Here is a 16,901-nt window from a genome sequence, read left to right as displayed (position 1 = left end):
ACAATAGTTTCTCCGAAATAAAATTCCTTCTTTGGGTTTTTCTATTTGGATGTTTTGTCATGCCCTCGGGGCAATTTAAATTTTTTGGTGAATTTGGTTTGTTTTATATTTTCCTAGTTTAGACCATCAAAAGTTAAGCAGAAAACTATAAGACGTTATTTCCGTATCTCTTTCAGATTTCCAGGAAATAATTCCCGAAATGTGCGTCTCGAAACATAATACTTCGAATTGGCGTCAAGTTAAGACGGCCCTAGTTCCGGAAGTAAACGTTTTAGAGATAAAATAATTATGAACTCATATAGAACTTTTATTGATGTTTTCGAGAACTGAAGCATGAAATTCCGTAGCTCTTACAGATTTCCCGGAAATAATTCCGGAAAAGTCAATCTCGTTCCGATTTTTTGAAATTTTCTTAAATTTTCGATTTTGATGTCTATTTCATTTTTATCGAGTAGTGCTATGAAAGTTATGCAAGAAGAAGTGAAGTGTTCTTTATACCAAGTTGCTTCGTTCTCTTAGAAATAATTTCCGAAGTTTCGACGTTCTAGAGGTAACTTCGGTTCTGGGCCAGCTGGAATTTTTTTTTTTTTCTCGTTTATTTCTGGACCAGCTAAACATTTTACCAAACTCAGTTTAGTAGGAGCTCGAAATAAAACCATATCAAAGATGCTTCAAGATAACAATCGAAGCCGCATTAGAAAAATGTCCTCTGAAGGACATAATGGAGACTGTTGCTCCGCAACTGTGTCCCGTAGGGCACAGTTGCACGTGTTGCTCCGCAACTGTGCCCTAAGGAACAGGGCACAGTTGCTGCAACACTTCCCGTTGCACAGGCAACGGAGGTCTAGTTACCGACAACGACAAAGATTTGCGTATTTACACACTAACACTGAGTTAGACAACCAAGTGACATATAGCGATCGCAAATTCTGTCGGTCTATTCCGGTTTTGCTACTTTAGGCATTTCCAGGTAAGCTAGGACGATGAAATTTGGCGGGCGTATCAGGAACGAGACCAGCTTAAACTAGAAATTGTCGTTTCCCCAATTTGACCATCTGGGGGAGAGTGGGGGGACAGTTAAATCGAAAAATTAGAAAAAATGAGGTATTTTTAACTTACGAACGCGTGTTCGGATCTTAATGAAATTTGATGTTTGGAAGGATATCGTGTCCCAGAGTTCATATTTTAAAATCCCGAACGGATCCGGTGACATTGCGGAGAGTTATGGGGGGGGACCTAAAATCTTGGAAAACGCTTAGAGTGGAGGGATCGAGGTGAAATTTGGAGGGCAAAATAAGCACAAGTCCTAGATACATGATTGACATAACTGGAGCGAATCCGCTCTCTTTTGGGGGAGTTGGGGAGGGGATGGTTTATTCTGAAAATTAGAAAAAATGAGGTATTTTTAACTTACGAAGGAGTGATCAGATCTTAATCAAATTTGATGTTGGGAAGGATATCGTGTCTCAGAGCTCTTTTTTTCAAATCCCGACTGGGTCCGGTGACATTGGGGGGAGTTGGGGGGACCTCAAATCTTGGAAAATGCTTGGAGTGGAGGGATCGGGATGAAACTTGGTGGGAAAAATAAGCACAAGTCGTAGATACGTGATTGACATAACCGGAACGGATCCGCTCTCTTTGGGGGAATTGGGGGGGGGGAGTGTTAATTCTAAAAAATAAGAAAAATGAGGTATTTGTAACTTACGAAGGAGTGATCGGATCTTAATGGAATTTCACATTTAGAAGAACCTTGTAGCTCAGATCTCTTATTTTACATCCCGACCGGATCCAGTGTCATTGGGCGGGGGGACCGGAAATCTTAGAAAACGCTTAAAGCGGAGCTATCAGGATGAAACTTGGTGGGAAGAATAAGCACAAGTCCAAGATATGTGACGAAAATAGCCGGACCGGACCCGCTCTCTTTAGTGGAGTTGGGGGGTGGGGATAATTCGGAAAAATTAGAAAAAATGAGGTATTTGTAACTTACGAACGGGTGATCAGATCTTAATGAAATTTGATCTTTTGAAGGATCTTGTGCTTTAGAAATCTCATTTTAAATCCCGACCAGATCCGGTGACATTGGGGGGAGCTGGAGGGGGAAACCGGAAATCTTGGAAACCGGAAATCTTGGAAAACGCTTAGAGTGGAGAGGTCGGGATGAAACTTGATGGAAGAATAAGCACAAGTTATAGATACGTGGTTGACATAATTGAAATGGATGCGTTCTCTTTAGGGGAGCTGGGGTTTGTTTATTTAACTGATATTTAACCGATATTTAGAAGGAACTTATGTCTCAGAGCTCTTATTTCAAATCCCGAATGACGTTGGAGGGAGTTGGAGGGGGAAACCGAAAATCCTGGAAAACGCTCATAAATGTTGCAGATACGCGACTGACGTAACCGGACTAGGTCCGCTCTCTTTGGTGGAGTTAGGGGGTGGGGTTCAGTAGTTTGGCGAGTTTGGTGCTTCTGGACCTGCTAGGACGATAAAAATCGGTAGGCATGTCAGGGACCGGCACAAATTGACTTGATAAAGTCGTTTTGCCCGATTCGTCCATCTGGGGGGCTGAAGGGAGAGGAAAAATTAGAATAATTGAGGTATTTTTAACTTACGAGTGGGTGATCGGGTCTTAATGAATTTTGAGATTTAGAAGGACATCGTGACTCAGAACTCTTATTTTAAATCTCGACCGGCATTAAGCATCGTGATTATCCTTTTAAAGCAATCTATTGATTCTTAGAATTTTGCCAGAGGTCATACCATATGAGCTCTTGGCTCTTCCGACCTCTTCACAAGTGCCATACGTGCTCTTAGCTCTTGTTCTTTGTTGTAAATGAAATGTTTGTTTCATGTCGTGTCCAGCTCTACTACCTGCTTAATATTGCAACAATTTTTTTTAAAGTGGGTTTACAATGCTGCAGTAAATAGCCTAAAAACATTCAAATTATTTCTTTTTTTTTCAGGATTTTATATATGTACTAGTAGCAAATTTACCAGCGGCATGCTTTATCAGCACGCTATCATCGATAGTCATTTTGACCAATTCTTAGCAGGAAAATCCTATCTTGCTTAGAGATAATCCAAAAGTCTTAATAGAATAAAGAAGTATCTAAAAAAAAAATATTAAATGCTCACTAGAATAGTAAAATCCCATCGAAGTCACCTGACAATAATGCTTTGTGTATGGCAAATCAGCCTGTCTTATACCAGTAAGACGAATTTTTACTGTTACGTGGATCTTGTTCAAACAAAACTATCAAAATTGCCTCACACATTATTTATAAAAAAAAAAATCTAGAAAAAGAGACATCTCCAAGGGGGGTTGTATACAGAATCATAAGACATAGAAAAAGAGTATTAAAAAATAAAGCATATTAATTAAATGAGATGCCCGTTATCCTAAATTAGAGCCTCTTAATTCACGTATTCTCACAAGTAATTAGTTACATTTTCCAAAGTAAATACATTTATTCTTTTGGGTTTCAAACCCAAACATCAGCATGCATACATCAATTTAGCAGCTAGAAATTAATACACAAAAGGGCTTTTCTAATTATACATTTGACCTTTTGTGTCTATTTTATCTCTTATATTCTTTCAATCAGGAATTTTGTTAAAAGCAACTACCAACACGCGAATGCTCTGACATTTAGTCATGGAAACACCTCGTTCGTGCATTTTCGTTTACTTTTGGGAAATCAAAAACACGGGGGAAAAGACAGAAGGATATATTAACCACAAAATATTATTCCTACGAGGATGGAAGTATTCTTATTCTAGTTTTTAGTCAGGGAACTCTTAAGGTGCCAAATATTTTACAATGTTCCTAATCACGAAGAGCTAAGGTCCTTATTATTTCCTTTAGAAGATTCGTACAATTGGGTACGATTCGTAGATTAACTCAGATAAACAGCTCAAATATACTGACTTAAGACATTTTCCTACATTTACAGAATTTTGAAAAGCTAGGACTGATAATATTAGACATGAAATATAAAATAAATAATAATATTTATGTAAAATAATATATGGAATTGCCTAATAAGGCCGATAGACCAATTAGCCCATCATAAATCATTCGTTTATCTTTGAGTGCTGATTAATGACTTTTCGAGCACGTAACTAAAATTTCTTCTTTTTTATGCTTGATTTTTCTTAAAAAAATTGCAGTTTTACCGAAAATTCTATCCTTTACAAATAGTGGCTTTTGATTGAGCTCCACCCCTCCTCCAAGTGAAAGTTTAAGATTCATCTGCTCCACCCCCAGCTTAACACTCTAAGAGTATCAGCTTGATATCCCAAGATGTTCCACATATTCTATTCTGATAAAAAGGCAACAGATTTTGTCCCTTAGCTTGCCCCGCTGCTTAATTGTGGATAAGTTATAAGTACCATAAGAACTTATAGTGCAAAACGTGTTGGTGGATCAGAGACAAAAATTGTTTAAACTCTTAAACCTCACCCCAACAAAACATTTGAAGTTCCAATGCCCACCCGCCCCCTTCCTCTTCCAAAAAGTACTTGACAATGTCAACACTATCTCCTAAACCGTTGCACAAATATTACAGACATGTCACTTCGATGATCTGCATACACTTACTATCTTTTGACTATCCCAAACCACAATTTTAAATCCATTTGACACCAACAAAGCACTGCCCGAAATTTACATCTTGATGTAACATCTTGATTACACCTTGACAATTCCGGCGACATTCCAACTAATTTGAAACTTGGAAATACATAGCGTCTTTCGACTTATTACAGTACTACCCGTGTCGTTCACAGATTATGCCCTTATGAACCTCTGGAAACCTTGGCCTTGTAAACAATCCCTAAGAGCCATTATCTCTGGGGCATGGGGATAATGCCCCATGCTCTGTTCCTTTCAATGTCTTTTGAGCAAAATAACTATATCAAAATTTGGATCCAATACCGTGGGACTTCCGGGAAATCAAGCAACAGAAAAGGGCATGGCACGGACGCTGGTTACCCTCAACACACTTTCAGCTCTTAAAAAGGGCATACGAACTTTAAATTTCTAACGAGTAAGCCACCTCTACCAGTTTCGATGAAGTGGTCATGAAATATAAGGTTTGTTGACTTTCTGCTGGACCTATTTCGGGGGGGAACCAATCTTCTTCTTAATTTTTCCTTCTGCACTCGGAAACTTTTAGCCCAAAGACTTATTTTTTTTTCTTTTTTCTGACCCCATTTTTTTGTATGGGGGGGCTATGCTCAGAAAATTTGTTTTGTTCATTGTTCCTCTTGGCCCATGGATTTACTGACCAGGGCCAACTAAATTCCAAAGAACTCCTATTCAGAAATAATAACTATTATTCAGATTAAATAGCGTAATAAGTGGCATCGAAGATGACGCCAAATCGAAACAAAAATTACACCATTGAAATTACCATTGCCAAAAACTTGAACCTGGAGACTTGCAGTCCCCCACCTTGAACAACAAGGAAAATCACTTTCCGCATGGGCAGCACGTGTATAATGTTTCCTTTTTATCCCTTTTCCCAGGGGTGATCGTTTCGAACCTATGGCTGTAGAATATCGGGAGAGGTTTTTTTGAACTGAAATTGGACTATCTAGGCTCTTTCTAATGAACAAAAGAGATACCACAACAAAGTGCCGCTACCCCCCATTTTGTGTCACAAAACATCAATTTTTGCCGAAAGAAGGCCAAAATGCCAGGGAATTCAAATTCTAAGAATTTCAAATAATTTTCCGTGGTCCCTTTAGTTAGGTTTACAGCTCAAGGAACAGAGAAAAATCGCATTTTAGTATGGGTGATATGACTGTTCTGTCTCTTCTTTTTCTTTTTTCCCCATAGGTGAGCAGTGACAGCCCTTTGAATTTAAAATGGCCAATAGTGTTTAAACCTAGAGTTGCTTCCACCTTAAGACATTATTACGCACACCTGCGCGATACTATAACGCACCTTTAACTGAGAAGTGCATCTACGTAATAAGAAACCATGCGGGCATATGTTACGTAGTAGGGAATGTTTTCTAAGAGATACAGGTCTTAACTGCGCAATAGGGATTGTTTACTTTGGCTGTTGTGTAATAGGGTTTGGTCGTTACATCATAGTTTTTTTATTGTTACATAGTAGGATGGGTTAGAGTCCACCGTCACTGCCCTATGCGCCCCCAGGCGTAGGAGGGTCTAAGTAAGTAAGTAAGTTAGAGTCCACTAGTCAAGCGGGGAATTTTATTAAGACATTTTCTTCAACACGTTTCAAGACATGTCAAGGCGTTTTTTTAATACATTTTTCTTTAAGACATTTTTTTTAACAGTTTTCTTCGAGATATTTTTCAAGGCGTTTCAAGATGTTCTTAAGAAATTTTTCTTAGAGGCATTTCAATACGTTTTTAAAATATTTTTCTTCAAGACGTTTTCCTTCATGATTTCTTTACTTCTTACGTAACAGAGAATGTTTACCAGTTAAGGATGACGCATTCCCACATAACTTGTTTCTTCCGGACCCATGGGGAATCCCCGCTTGTAACGGAGGAAGACACACACGTAGGATGTTACGTAATACTTTAAGAGATTTCTTTTTCTTTCAAGGTGTTTTTTTTTTGCTAAAGGAACCTTTATAATCTGAAGATTTTTTGTTCACACTAGGATTTGAAAGGGATACCCCCTCAAAGGAATGGAGTGTTAACCAATTGAACTATGAAAACCTTTCTAGCATTTCGATTCGGGTAGTACATTCTAGATGATAAGCTGTTTCCCAATCGGCACATTCGACTATCACGCAATGTGCTTTGTCGGATGGTAGACCATTGAGAAGAGAAAAAAGGTAGGCATGATCCTTTATGTAACTTTATAGCAGAACAGGAAATATCTATCCGAGGTTTCCCCAATCTTCGTTGGAAAAAAGCGCTTTTCCCGGAGAACACAAATTTGTTCTATCTTTTTTTCTTGTGTATTGTTGTTTTCTTAAATAAATGACTTGATTTATAGGCTCAGAGCTGATTGGAAATTTTTTTTGCACATTTAGTCGGGGGGAAAGGAGGGCATGCTTCAAATTTCCATCATTAGTTTCCATTTGGCCGAATATTTACGACTTTAAGTTTCTTTTAACTGCAAGTTCTTTTTACTATTTTTGACCCCATATTAGGGAGCCAACGCCCCAACTATGAATGATTGTTTACCCCCGTCTGGCTCTATTTCCAGGGGAGTCAAATAATCGTGTGCATTAGGGTTGATAAAAAATGGCTCTAATGAGACCTCCCTATTTTGATTGGACCTGTGCCTCCAAAAAACTTTTGGCACATTAGGTTCCTCTTGGCTCAAGGACTTACAGCTGTAAGGTGATCAAGGGCAAAAATTTTTCTGTATGCATGTCCGGTTCCACCAGCACCTTCCCCCTCCAACAAAATGTGTGGTTATATTGGGTCTCAGAACCAAAAATTCAACCAATCAGTTTTTAACCAATAGAAAGCCAATATTCCAACAAAAATCCTTAAATTAAACATATGTGTATTAGCTTAGGATTATCCTGTAAGAGTTCTGATACACCTCCCCCCACGTCAAAAAATCAAATGGTTGCTTTAATATCGAAAAATAAGAAAATTGCAAGATATATAACGTAAAACTACGTGGTGGAAAGTTGTATTGAAGGAAAATATTGGGAGTTGCCGAGACTATATTCCAATAAAGTTTTAAACGCTCAGTTCTCAGTTATGTAATAATTGCAAATTAAGATTAGCCAAGCACATTGGAGACACAATAAAAACCTTAGTCTACAGCAAAAAATTGACCCTATAATCTTTCTTTCTGCATGAGAATACATTTTTTCTTCATAACTAGGTCAAGATATATATATACCAAATAATCATTTACTTTCCGATGTTTAAGAAGTCTATACATGCAAGGAAATATAAAAGAACCTTCACTTCAATCGTAATTTTTGCTAAAACAATCGAGAACAGAGTCGAAAATGTTTTGAACGTATGTTTTTGAAACTTTCATTAATATTTGTTTTAAACTTATTCAGAACGTTTCATTGCAATCTGTATCCAAAAACACAAAAAACAACAGAAATTATTCCGTATAAGAGAATGGTTACCCCCTCCTTAATCACTCGCTCTGCATAATAAGTTCTTTAAATACTTAGAAAACTTCTTACGTTAATTAAGCGGTCCTTGTGTCAAAGAAGTCGTCATTAACGATTTAGAAAAAAAAAAATCAAACTTTGGCGAAAAGAAGGGGTTTTAAGGAGAAGGCAACCCCTTTCATATACGGAGAAATTTCTGTTTACTTTAAGTTTTAATGTTGCCTTACTTACAGTTGAAAAATCATTGTTTTTACTATTTAATACCGAATCGTTTTTCAAATAATACTGAGAAATCCGGCTCCCCCTAAAAGAAACATTCCCTCGCTCCACGAACCTACGTTGAAAGTCCCTTCCACGTGAAAAATACCCCAAACAATAGCATCACAACTGAACCCCCCCCCAAAAAAAAAATGTCACAGACGATTCTGCTTGAAATATTCCAATGGAAAGTTCACCCCCGCCCGAATTTTCCTTCCCCAGAGGAAATTCTAGACCGCGGAAAATTCCCCCTAGTGGAGGTTCTCCTCCCATTGAAAAATGTGTCTATACTTCTCAATTAAAAATACTATCTATATGGTAAAAACTAATAACTTTTGGTCCTTTTTTCAAGGACTGTGTGGGTCATGTTACACGCAAAGGCATAGCTAGGGGACGTTTCAACTATGTTGAACAAAATGGCTATCTCATAATTTTAATCTGACGACTATGGAAAAAAGGGACGAGGGAGGGGGCTAGTTGCCCTTGAATCTTTTGGTCACTTAAAAGGGGCACTAGAACTTAAAATATTTTTGAGTGAATGAGTCCCCTCCCAATATTATAGGACAGTTGGTTCGATACGATCACCCTGGGAAAAAAAATAACCTTACATCCATGATGCTTCTTCTGCCAAGTTTCACATTATTGCATGTGGGAGCTTGAAACCACTGCAGCTGGGGTTCTCTGATACGCTGCGTATAGGAGCTTGAAACCTCTACAGTTGGGTAATCTGATACGTTGAACCTGACAGTGTGATTTTTCTTAAGAATCCTTGAATTTTCGGAAGTGTCCCCCCCTTCGAAAATCAAGAAAAAATTTTTCAAGCTCGTAGCTTTTGATACGAACACTAAACTTAATGAGTCTTATATAATTTCAGCATAACAAGTTAATACGGAGTCAGCATAACAAGTTAATTCTTTGGATGTATATCATTACTGCCGAGTCGCTCCTTTCTGACAGTTCGTTACCACGAACTGTTTGACATAACATGCTTCTTTTAACTATTTCACTCTTATAGCTTGCCAGTTTTATCTTTGAGGCAATATTGGAGGTTATTAAAATATGAATTTTATTTATATGTTTGTTGTTTTTTTCTTTTGTCTTTTTCTTCATATGTTGCTTTTAATTCAATTAGAGTGTAATATTTTTCCTCGTTAACAAAGACTCCTTGGCGTCGAATCATAAAACTTAGATTTTTATTACTTAAGTTTGTTATTATTTTTTTTCACTGTTTTATTTAAATAGTATCCGTTTTTTTTTCTTAAATCCCTGTTTATATGGACCAGCTATTAAATGATAAGGTTAAACCCTTTTAGAATTTAATCACAAAGACGATTTGAAATGTCCAAGGTAAAAACGAAATGTTAGCAGAACGAATCAATTTCGAGAGATTAAGAGAATTTAGAGTTTAAGAATTTAGGGTGAGCGTTTGGAAAAGCTAAGGAAAATACGCTGGATGTTTTCGAGAAGAGTAGCTTTAAGGATGGGCTTAGGTGTTCGATTGAATGACCCTGTCAAGCAATAAGCTGTTTGGAAAATGGAGTTCAATCCCACATTCTAGGGTTATAACAAAAGGAAAATTATGACGATTATGCAACGTTTAAAGGATGAAGCATAATAAGTTGCCAAACACTGAGCCTTCGGACAATTGATCTGGGGCTAAGCAAAAAGCAGGTAGCACTCCAATTGAGTGGGAAAAGTTAGAGGATTGAGAACTTCATGGTAAAGAGTAAAAAGTGAAGCTCTGAACACAGTGGGGCTAAAGAAGACTTACCATCAGGCGCTTTTATGTTGTTATGAATTGTCAATAATAGCGACGATAACATTTATAGCCGCTTCCAAGATTTCTTTTACGTAAAAAGTTACATCTTTTCGATGTTTTTGCGCGACAAGATAATTCATAAGCCCTTTCACAAAAATTGCTAGAAACATTGCATACTTAGTTTAGCCCAAATTCACCCAACCAGATTTACCTTATAACAAACCCAGATCCAGTCTTTACATCTCACTGATCTAGAGAAGAATAAGCACACCTTAGAAAATCAGTATTTGAATAATTATGAGATACTTTAAAGGAAAGACTCAATCAATTTAACGAAGAGGGAGTAACTTTTCCTCTCTCAGCTCTGAGTTTTCGAAATGAAGTAACCAAGACAAGAGCTATAGAGAGAAGAAAAGCAGATAACTAGGGCATATTCATATTCTAATTATGAGTTCAACTCATTAGTGGAAACTTTGACAAACATTGAAGGATCTGTACCAAAACTGAATTTCGGGACATTTCTCTTTTCCAAAAAGGATACGGTATCATAATAGGAAATAATATGAAAGATGTATTATTTGCAAACTTCTAGTTATCAAACTAGTTATAAAAAAATCTAGTTATCTATATCTAGTTATCACACCAAAATGTCAGTTTTCACTGTTTATGATTAAAGAAAATATAACGACAGCGTTGATACTGAAAAGGAAAATCAAATAAAATAAATAATGCCAGACTTCTTGATATAACACTCGCTATTCATTTTAGAATACCAGCAAAAATAGTGGGGAGAACAGGAGAGAGGATGAAATTTCGCTTTTGACTGCATTGAAGCCCCCCTCTCCCGTCAGGACATATTAAGGTCTGTAAATTACACTTTATTCATATTTTTTTACCTCTTCCCTTCCTTGGAAAATCCTATACCCTCCCCTACATCCTAAGCATCAAACTGGTGTACTCCTGTGTTCTTTAGGTATTGAAAATCGTCAATAGAAAGTATCCAAAGGTAAAAGACACAGAAAGTAAAGACATGTGTTTGGATGATGCATAATATTTATAATATATTTTTTTTGTTATATCAAACCTCTTCTAGGTATTTGCAACCTTTCACATAAAGGAATAAATAGGGATGTTTTGACTTACTTTTGGCAGGGCAAAACACAGAGACCACAACATTTTTCCATTCCTTCTAAATTCTTTTCGGCTTCTTTCATATCGCAGTTGATTTGGTCCATTCCTTCTTCGATTCTGTCCAATTGCTCTGTAACGACAATGAATCAAGGTCCCAGCCATTAATATTTTTTATAAAAGAGAAAAAGTTTCTTTACAAAGAAAAACAAATATTTGCCACGTTTAGACTATTGCTGTTCTTCAACAGGAATAATAGAAATACTTTGTTTTCTCATTATTTGGCTTCTACTCGAGCTTATAATAGACAGCAAAGTTTATGAAACCAAAGTTAGAGCTGTTAAATTGAACAATTTGCTCCATTTTACTGAAATTAGATAATGACATAAGACCATGTATTCTGTACTGTTAGAAGTGAAAGGCGAAAGTTAAGTGAATCAAGATATACGTCTGAACTGTCGCAGCCTGAACTGTCAAGGCAAATTTTAGTTGTCGCAATCGACACAAATGACGCAACAGCAACATGGTTTTGTTTCTATGCCATTGATTAAAACCTGTAGCTGTCAACACGTCGCATCTTTAATCCTTTATCGACAATTATTCTTTCGAAAAAAAAACGTAGATAACTTCGAAGAAATAGGGATGATACCTTCTTATTGACAGTGAATAGATGTAAAATTATTTAACTGGATATTTCGAACACATATACAGTGTTCATCATCAGCAGTAAAACATACTGATGATGATTTTACTGCTGATGATGAACACTGTATATGTGTTCGAAATATCCAGTTAAATAATTTTATATCTATTCACTGTCAATAAAAAGGTATCATCCCTATTTTGAACTGTTTTACTTTTGTTAAAAAAAAAATGTTGACATGTCCCTTAAAGAACCAAGAACATAAAAATAATAACTTTTTCGCCCCCTGGACCCATCTTAGATTTATTCATCCCTGAAAACCGCGATTTTCTATGAGTTTTCGCTTAGTTGCTTCGCAACTAGAGAAGTTTTAGAGTTGCGGTAAATTTTGTCAGTTTTGCTACGTTGAATCACGAAAATAAATAAACAAAATGAATTAGTTAAATTTGACAATTCTTTATGTCCATAAAAATTAAACATTTAACAATCTGTAGATTGCCATAGACAACTACACTTTCAAAGGAAAGCTCTACATTCTTAAGCTGGTTGGTGTCGTATGCTTTAATCTTGGCCTGATATTTTTCCCATGTTTCTTTTTACTATTGTTATTTGACACACACCACTACCAAAACACGCATGCCTGCATATAGATGCATTTTCTTTTTTTAATCATAATTCGAGTTCCCAATTTCTCGTAATTTTTGAAGATGTCGCTGAGTAAAATTCAAGTAATCATGTTTCATTTTCACTGTCCTTGATAAGTTAAAGAGGATTTCAAAAGAATGTGTTCTTAAAACAAACTCTATTAAGTATTTCCTGACAGCCAATAAGTGTTGTTAATCCTAGAGTGCATCACGTTTACAAGCTAATGCTGTATTATTTGTCTTAAAGCAAAAAACGTAATCCAATCTATGCTGTTGTACCTAAAATCACACCAATTAGAGGCTAAGGCTACATTATTATGCCTCAACACGTATAACCTGTTATTCGTTTACAATGTATTTGACGGTAAGAACAATTTGAAACCTTTTCTACTGACAAACCAGATTATTCAAACAAGATTCAGAACTATCAGTGGAACAAAGACGTTTTGTAAAACTTATTTAAAAAACTGGATTTACGAATTGGAAAGTGTTGAACCTCCAAATCTATAAGGTCGCAATCAGAGACTTTCAAACTGCAAAAATCGATAATCCAAGCCAAGTTGCCAAATTCAAAATCTACATCATCTGCTCACGATGCCGACAGTCAATAAAACAGCATTTTCATGATTTTGACTGTCAGTGGAACGGGATATCAACAATTCAGATTACGACATTGCGATCAAGTTTATCAGTGAAAAAAACCTTTGATTAAATTTCTGTAATCAAATGATTGCGAAATAAACACTTTACCAATAATTACAAAATTAGGCCATTGCATCGCAACTATTACTTATAATCGTTGCTTAACCACTGCCATGATGACAAATTTCGGAAACGTATAAAAGACAGACCAATTTGAAAAAGTACAGAGCTCCTCGAGCCTGAAGTTCAGCGTGATTCACTGCTCATACTCACAAAACACTCGATTGTAGAGAAGTTCAGGCAAAACCGAAGCATGAAGATGCCTATGCGCTATGCTATATAAGTCAACAGTCTAAACACATCTCGATTAGCATCGCCTTGGCTGTATGTAGCTGACTACCCTGTTCCAATTGAATGTGGATATTGTTGGTCAATATTAGATATCGATATCAATATATCGATATAGCGGACCAAATATCGATATCGAAACTTAGATATCGATATCGACAACTATATTACTCCGGCTTTTTCTGGTATCTATCGGTGAACATCCAGCAGAAAAGATCCAGCGTAGAAAATTGTTTCGCAAATAGTCGAGAAGAAGAACAATGTATTCAACCCCCTAACTCATATATTTTGATACACAGCATGTACAGCTGTATGCATATGTTGGCATAGCCTGTTCTCAAACTACGTTTAGTGAGGGTGGGCTCTCAAATGTTGCTGAGAGCCTCCGAAAGGCTTGGCTTGCTCAGATCACACTTGTCACGATTGCTACATACCTCAATCTGCTTTTCTAGAAATTGTATATTACCCCTGCCAATCATCTCCAAGTTGAGAGTAAAATAGCGAGAGACACGGATTAGACCTTACTGGAATCTGTATGAACAGATGCAGGTGCCGTCAAGGTCCCCGTGATTCAGCCACAACAGAATCAAACCATTTTTTTCATTCAAGCCAAGTCACCTGACGGAGTTTTAGCAGTCAATGCAAAGCAAGCTTCGTCAGCAGCTGCATCTGCCACGACTCTTCATATTTTCAGTAAAGAGTCTTTAATTCCAAGAAAAACGGATCCGCTCAAGTCCTGGAAGTCTTGTAATATGAGTCTCAGAAATACCTATACGAACTTGCCATAAAATAAGTATGGAGAAACTAAGTCCGATAACAACCAAAGCTCTACAACACGGAATTTTGAAAACAACAGATACATCAAATTAATTGGCTTTTTATACTGACCACAGATATGTAAAATTCATCAAGTTTCATGTGTACCATCAAAGGCTACCTGAAAAAAATTGTAAGAAAATTTGCATAGATTTTTTTAGATAGGGTGGGGCCCCTAAGAAGTCAAAGCATCTTAATATAAATTGCACCATCAGATCCGGTATATAAGAAAATCCTGCTGCAAGAGTTTCTAGCTTCCAAAAATGTGAAGTTTAGTAATTTTTGCCAGAAGAAAGATACCGGATACGTTGAGGAGTTGCTTAAACATAAATAACAGTTATAGATCCCCATTTTGTGACCAAAACAATCAGGGGGCAACTAGATACCCCTCCCTCCCACGTTCAATTTTCCTAAAATCATCCGATCAAAAATTTTGAGATGGCCGTTTTCATCAGCATTGTTGAAAGATTTTTCTTTATCCTGAACCCGACTAATTCTAAATCAGGGTTTTTGTAATGTTCATTCATATAATCGAAGTCTTTTATTTTATTCAAAATTGGGGAAAAAGGTGCCAAATACTCTTTAATTGCAAATTTCGCAATTGATTTTGCCAAACCCTAAAGTTAATGTGAGCAAAAATTATATCAGATATATCGAAATCGATATATCGATTATCGATTATCGAAAGTAAGAATATTGATATATCGTTTAATCAAATTATGGCTCAACACTAAATGTGGATACTTCAGTTCGAAAAATAAGTGGGGATTAGAAGAAGCAAACACCTCTAAGAATCCCTCTGCTCTAGTCCCTTGGCTCAGGATAATTTACCCTATTTTCAAGCAGATTTGAACCATTACCCTAAGTTTCAAGCAGATTTGAATTCCTTCGTGCAAAGGATGGAAAAGGAGAGCACGCCTGTGAAACCAACACTTAATGTCCCATTGGCCCAGATACTAACCCATAAATTTCAAGTCGATTGGTGAAAACTAGGTCTGCCTACAGCACCTTTCTGCAGTGAAGCTGGTGCTGGGGAAGGTGTAACGGAGTCAGTAACGTGACACTAAAGCAAGTTACTTAGTGACAGCTTATGTTCCTTTAACAATACAGATTAAAAAAAATTGTGTTGTTCCGATTCAAACAAAGTGTGAGATCTTTATTTTTCTGTTAAAAAGTTTTAGGTAGGACGAGGAGTCTTATAATCACTTTGGTTCACAAATTAAATGTATTTAAAATGCTTGTGTGATTCTGATTTGACCAAGGTTGGGGAGTGAGGGAGGAATGTTGGATAGACCACAGGCTCACTTTGCACCTCGACTTTCATGAACTAAAAACGATTGCATGATTCACATCAAAAAAGGTGCAAAACGTCGAAGTTTCTGGTAAAAATTTGACAGGAGGTTGAGAAAATGGACCAAAGGCCCATCTCTTTTCATCAGTTGTTTTTCTTTTTTCATTGGGTCATAACTTAGCTCGTTTTACACCAAATCAGTTCTTCGGTAGTTTTCGCAATGATTCATTATCAGACGTTTTTCAATCTGAGGTGTTCCTCAACAATCGAGTTAAGGACCTCCCTCGAAACTTTCAACATGGTGTATCCCATGAAGCAGTTTTTGTACAAGAAACTAATGCAATATACGGGAGGCAGTAAAATTCCTCCCCATAGAAAATTCCTCCACACGCAAAATTGAGCAGCCCAAGTGAAAGTGCAAAGAAACCTGAAAAGGTCGATCAGATGGCCTAAGGGACAATATAAAGGACCCGGGCACGTACGCAGGAATTTTTTTTCGGGGGGGGGGCAGAACCTTCGAAAAAGCAGATATAAAGTAGCACTTTTTTTTATTTAGTAACTGAATAAATGCAATAAGCACGTGTATCGGAAAACACAGACTAATTTAAATTTGTAGAATTGTAGCGGATGAAAGGAAGAAGACTGAAACCTCAAAAGCACGTTCTAGGCTCAGCTTATGTTCATAACCATTTAGAACCAGTGATTAATCTATTATATCCCACTGAAAGAGAAATTAACAATGCAATATGGGTGTTGTGGGGAGTAGTTCTTCTATTGCAAAAACGTCGATTTGAATGAAAAATTATAGTTTCCAAAAATTGATCCATTAAAAGCTGTACGTTATCCTGAAAAGGGGGGATAAACGCCCTAATATCAAGGATAGTTCTATTTTGCTGTAGAAAGCAAACTCTCTTTACAATATAAATAAGAGTACAATCGCTAATTACTTCAAAGAAGGTAGAAAGTATTGGGCATATAATTGGGCAGTGACCACTAGACAATTGCATGCTGTAATATCCCATAAAAAGGCTTCACACATGTATCTAGATTCTTAATAAATGTCCTATTATTGCCAGAAATCCCAAAAAAAACATGGGGAAATTAAACATTTCACAAAATTTCGGGGGGGGGCGACACCCCCCCCTGTGTACGTGCCAGAAAGGACCAGATATCAAAAACAGTTTTAGGAAAGAGGCTGGATGGTCTCAATTCTGGACAAGATAGTACATACGAGATAAATTGTTAATGTGGACATTTTTCTTCAATTTAACTCGGTTGGTTCAAATGATTTTTCA

General features: G+C 36.8%; 1 protein-coding gene across 6 annotated transcripts in view; it reads right to left on the bottom strand.

Annotated features, from left to right (window-relative positions):
- Nucleotides 1–16,901, bottom strand: part of LOC136029137 (synaptosomal-associated protein 25-like) — a 100,192-nt gene that overhangs the window by 34,360 nt on the left and 48,931 nt on the right. For all 6 annotated transcript variants that reach the window (XM_065707228.1, XM_065707227.1, XM_065707226.1 and 3 more), the window contains one exon: nt 11,238–11,355. In XM_065707228.1, the coding sequence (XP_065563300.1) occupies nt 11,238–11,355 (118 nt within the window). The remainder of the gene's footprint in view (nt 1–11,237; nt 11,356–16,901) is intronic.

This window comes from Artemia franciscana, chromosome 7 (assembly GCF_032884065.1).
Source record: "Artemia franciscana chromosome 7, ASM3288406v1, whole genome shotgun sequence".
Lineage (NCBI taxonomy): Eukaryota > Metazoa > Arthropoda > Branchiopoda > Anostraca > Artemiidae > Artemia > Artemia franciscana.
This window is presented reverse-complemented; position numbering and strand designations above follow the sequence as displayed.